Here is a 4,910-nt window from a genome sequence, read left to right as displayed (position 1 = left end):
GGGCATCAAGGCCACGCCAGCGGACCAAGCCGAGCCAAACGGCCTGGCCGCCCTAGAAGCGCCCCCGCAAGGTGTAATCAACGTCATCCACGACATCATTGAACCGGCCAGGGTCTGCGAGCTGAGAGGGATGATCAAGAAGGCCGAGCATATGAGGGAAGTGCTCTTTGTTCAGCCCGCTGTGAAGAGGGGAAAGACCGAAGAAAGGGACACCCTTTCATTCTCGACCAAGGACTTGAAAAGAGTTCAGATGCCGCAAAATGATGCTTTAGTAGTCACTCTTCGCGTCAAAGACTTTGACATCAAGAGAATCTTGATCAACCAGGGGAGTTCGGTAGAAATTATGTATTATGACGCGTTTAAACAAATGAAGTTGGAAGACAAGGACTTGGCCCCCGCAACGTCCCTTTTGGTCGGCTTCAACTCCCAGCCAGAATGGCCGATCGGAAAGATTATTTTGCCGGTCAAAGCGGGATCGGTCGTAAGGCAAGTAGAATTCTGGGTGCTCAAAGTTCTATCGACTTACAACTTGATCTTAGGCAGGGGCTTGCTGCACGCCATGCAAGCAATTGCTTCGACCTTCCACCAAGTCATGCGCTTTCCGGCACCAAGCGGACAAATAGAGAAAGTTTAGGGGGATCAGGTGATGGCAAAACAATGCTTCATTGCGGTAAATGGCAGCCGAGCGGCCAAAGTGTTCATCCAAATGATTGAGGGGCCCGAGGGTAAAGAGGTCCTTGAAGACGTAGGAAGGAAGGCCGAGGAAAAATTGGTAGAGGATTTGGTTGAAGTGCGCATCGACGAGAACAACCCGACTAAGTTTTTCCTCTTGGGATCATCTTTGTCGAGCACCGAGCAGTTAGATTATGTCAAATTCTTGACTTCTAATTTGGAGGCCTTTGCGTGGACGCCTTACGATATGCCTGGCGTTGACCCAAGCTTCATTTTCCATCAGTTGAATGTCTTCCCTGATGCACGGTCCGTCATCCAAAGGACACGCCGCTCAGCCTTGCACCATGCTGAGGTGGTAGCGGAAGAAGTGAAGAACCTGTTGGAAGCTGGGGCCATAGAGGAGGTGCAATACCCTCGGTGGATATCCAACACGGTGGTTGTTCCGAAGAAGAATGGCAAGTGGCGAGTCTGCGTTGACTACAAGACTGTCAACCGAGCTTGCCCCAAGGATAACTTTCCCCTCCCACGAATTGACCAGCTGGTGGACTTAACCGCTGGCCATTAGAGGTTTAGCTTCCTGGACGCATACCGCGGCTACCACCAGATAGCCATGTATAAACCGGACAGAGAGATCACGTCGTTCACGACCCCCAGAGGCTTATATTGCTACAAAGTCATGCCGTTCAGACTAAAGAACGCCGGGGCGACTTTTCAATGGATGGTGACAAAGATGTTCGCCCCAATGCTGGGCCGCACCATGGAGGCCTACATCGACAATATGGTGGTGAAAAGTAAGGAGAAAGCTCAGCACCTCTCCGACCTAGCAGAGATGTTTGCTATACTTAAACCCCACAAGCTTCGTCTGAATGCTTCCAAATGCGCCTTCGGAGTCGGCACCGGGAAGTTTTTGGGTTTTCTGGTCACAAATTGAGGGATTAAAGCTGACCCATCATAGATCAAGGCTATACAAGACCTGGAGCGTCCTAATTCCACAAAGGACGTGCAATATCTTGCCGGGATGGCAGCCGCGTTGAACAGATTTATCAGTCGGTCTTCTGATCGTTGCAGGCCCTTCTTTAAAACTTTGAAGTCCAAATTCTTCTGGGATGACAAGTGCGACCGCGCACTAGCAGACCTGAAAGCATACCTCTCCTCAGCCCCTATTTTGGTCACACCTCAGCCGGGCGAAGAGTTGTACCTCTACTTGGCTGTCTCTCAACACGCACTCAGCACGGTATTGGTTCGTGCTGAAGGCATCCAGCACCTACCGATCTTCTATGTAAGCAAGACTCTGCTCCCAGCTGAAACGAGATATCTTCCCTTGGAAAAATTGGCGCTGGCCCTAACGATGGCGTCAAGAAAGCTGGCACACTATTTTCATGCCCATACAATAGTTGTGTTAACTGAGTTCCCGCTTAAAGTTCTTTTTGAAAAGGCAGACTTCACTGGGAGAATTTTGAAATGGGCCGCGGAATTAGGGCAATATGACATCAAGTTCCGACCGCGCACCGCAATCAAGGCTCAAGCACTTGCTGACTTTCTGGCAGAATTTGCCCCTGGGATGCATCCAGTCTGCCCAATTGATTTGGTTGGTGCGGATTTAGCACAACTCATGGTTCTGGCAACAAAAACAAGTGTTGGTGCGCAAGAGGAGGAAGGGCAAAGAGCGACCGAGCCAGCGAAGGCGAATGACTCAATGAAGGAGGAAGTCATCCATGACGAGGAAAGAGACCAGAATGACCCAACTCGAGACTTGGATTTGAGGAGTTCCCAAAACCCTTCTGATTGCTAGAGGCTGTTTGTCGGCGAGATGTGGAAACTTTTCGTCAATGGGGCATCCAACAGACATGGGGCCGGGCTGGGTATCGTGCTGACTTCACCAGACGGAATGATCATTGAGCAAGCAATTACGCTCGGTTTCCCGGCGTCCAACAACGAGGCGGAATACGAAGCCCTCCTTGCCGGGCTAAGAAGTGCACTAAGAATGAAAGCGTCGACCCTGATGGTGTTCAGCGATTCCAAGCTGGTGGTCAATCAAGTCTCGGGAGAGTACGAGGCCAGGGATGAAAGAATGGCCAAGTATCAAGCGCTGGTACGTGCAGAGATCAAGAAGTTCGATGCCATAAGGGTAGAGCAGATCAACCGCGAAGGAAACAACACGGCTGATGAGTTGGCCGGGCTCGCTTCTACTCAGACATTTTTTCCCAACCCCTTGATGATAGAATTTTTACCGCGGCCAAGTATAGAAGAACCAGAAGTGGCCGAGGTACTTTGCACCGACTTGGGCCCCTCTTGGTGGGATCCTATCATCGCCTTCCTGAAAGATGGAATTCTACCAGAAGAAAAGAAGGCGGCACACAAGATCCGGGCAAAGTCAGAGCGGTTTTGGCTCTCCCCGTCCAGGGCCTTGTATAAGAAATCTTTCACCGGGCCGTATTTGAAATGTGTCCACCCCACCAAGGTGGAGGCTTTCCTCTATGAGATACACGAGGGCATCTGTGGCAGCCACACTGGGGGCAAATCCTTGGCTTACCGAGCAATTTCTCAGGGTTATTGGTGGCCGCGCATGCAGGCAGATGGGCAAAAATATGTTCGCAGGTGAGAGAAGTGTCAGAAGTTCGCCCACCAAATCCACCAGCCGGCGAGAGAATTGCTCCCTCTCACAAGTCTTTGGCCGTTCGCGCTTTGGGGGTTGGATATTGTTGGGCCACTCCCAGCTGTACCGGGCAATCGCAAGTTCTTCATCGCCGCCACCGACTATTTCACCAAGTGGGTTGAGGCCGAGCCACTAGCGACCATAAGGGAAAAGGACGTGAAGAAGTTTGTATGGCAAAACGTCATCACCCGTTTCGGTATACCCAAGGCCCTCATCTCGGATAATGGCACTCAATTTGATGGTAAACTCTTTCGCGGATTTTGCGAAGAGTTGAAGATCGAGTTCTACAATTCGGCGCTGGCCTATCCTCAGTCAAATGGTCAAGCAGAGGCCTTAAACAAGACCATCCTGGACGGGCTGAAGAAGCGGCTTGAGAAGGCTAAGGGCAAGTGGGCTGAAGAACTCCCTAATGTGCTCTGGGCATACCGCACTACGCCAAGGCGGTCAACTGGGGAAACACCATTTGCTTTGGCCTATGGCATGGAGGCCGTCATCCCGTTGGAAATTGGCATGCCAACCATCCACTCTGAAAGTTTCCAGCCAGATCTGAATAATGAAGCGGTGGCATTGGAGTTGGACCTTGCTGAAGGAAGGAGGGAGCGAGCATTGATCCACATAGCGACCTATCAACAAGAACTCTCCAAAAAGTACAACAAGGCTGTGCACCCCAGGCTGTTCAAGATTGGGGACTGGGTATTAAGAAAGGTGCTTGGCAACACAGTGGTCCCTGGCGAAGGAAAGCTCGGTGCAAATTGGGAAGGACCATACATGGTGATTGGTCTTGCTGGTAAAGGGGCATACCATCTGGAAGATTTAGATGGCAAGACTGTCCCCAGACCATGGAATACGGCCAACCTTAAGGTCTTTTACTTTTAAGATGTAATTTGCTTGTGTTGTTTAGCTTTTCTAGACCTTTAGCCATTTGGCACTTAATGTAAAAGATAGTAATGCTTTTGTAATGAAAAATAGCCCTCTTGTTGTTTGGTATTATATCTTTGTACAATGAATTCGCAAGGACGCAAGACAATTATGGCCAGGGGCCAGGAGACCGACCTGAATGGGACCGGACTGATTTTCACTCGCCGGAACGGAAGCAGACTGCACAAACAGTTGGTGCATTGTCCAACGATATAATTGGCGTATGGACCAATTCGCATTAGGGCCAGGCTGGTTTTGCTCGCCCGGTTGAAATGTTGGCGTCATGACCAACTTAACTGAAACATTGGTGTTTTGCCCAATGTAAGGGCCGAGCTGATGTTGCTCGGCCCGGTTGGCATATTGGTGTCTTGTCCAATATGGAAAACGAGTGGAGTTTGCTCGGCAGGATTCGCACTGTTGGAGTTTTGTCCAACCAATAAAAAGCCGAGTTGACTTTGCTCGGCGAAAAAGAAATGTTGGCGATCTACCCAACTGAAAGGGCAGGCTGGTTTTTGCTCGGTCACATTAAAGTACTGGAATTTTATAAAGTTTGAAAACCCGTCAAGGCCGAGCTGATTTTGCTCGGCCGCATTCATGAGCCCTTAATTTCGAGCCCGGTATATTTTGCTCGGCATTTTAAAAGGTGCATTTGAAATTCCAAAGG

The 4,910-nt window shown here is 50.1% G+C and overlaps 2 protein-coding genes across 2 annotated transcripts; both read left to right on the top strand.

Moving 5' to 3' along the window:
* Positions 1 to 2,482: 2,482 nt before the first annotated feature.
* On the top strand, positions 2,483 to 3,274 carry LOC145793728 (uncharacterized). Its single transcript, XM_082876599.1, has one exon. The coding sequence runs from the start codon at positions 2,483 to 2,485 to the stop codon at positions 3,272 to 3,274; it is 792 nt and encodes a 263-aa protein (XP_082732725.1).
* Positions 3,275 to 3,808: 534 nt separating this feature from the next.
* LOC145793727 (uncharacterized) lies at positions 3,809 to 4,204 on the top strand. Its single transcript, XM_082876598.1, has one exon. It carries the CDS (start codon positions 3,809 to 3,811, stop codon positions 4,202 to 4,204), a length of 396 nt encoding a protein of 131 aa, XP_082732724.1.
* Positions 4,205 to 4,910: the final 706 nt, after the last annotated feature.

Source organism: Camellia sinensis, chromosome 6, assembly GCF_055761805.1.
Source record: "Camellia sinensis isolate YWXY chromosome 6, ASM5576180v1, whole genome shotgun sequence".
Classification (NCBI taxonomy): Eukaryota; Viridiplantae; Streptophyta; class Magnoliopsida; order Ericales; family Theaceae; genus Camellia; species Camellia sinensis.
Note: the sequence above shows the minus strand (reverse complement) of the source record. Positions and strands in the feature narration are given on the sequence as shown.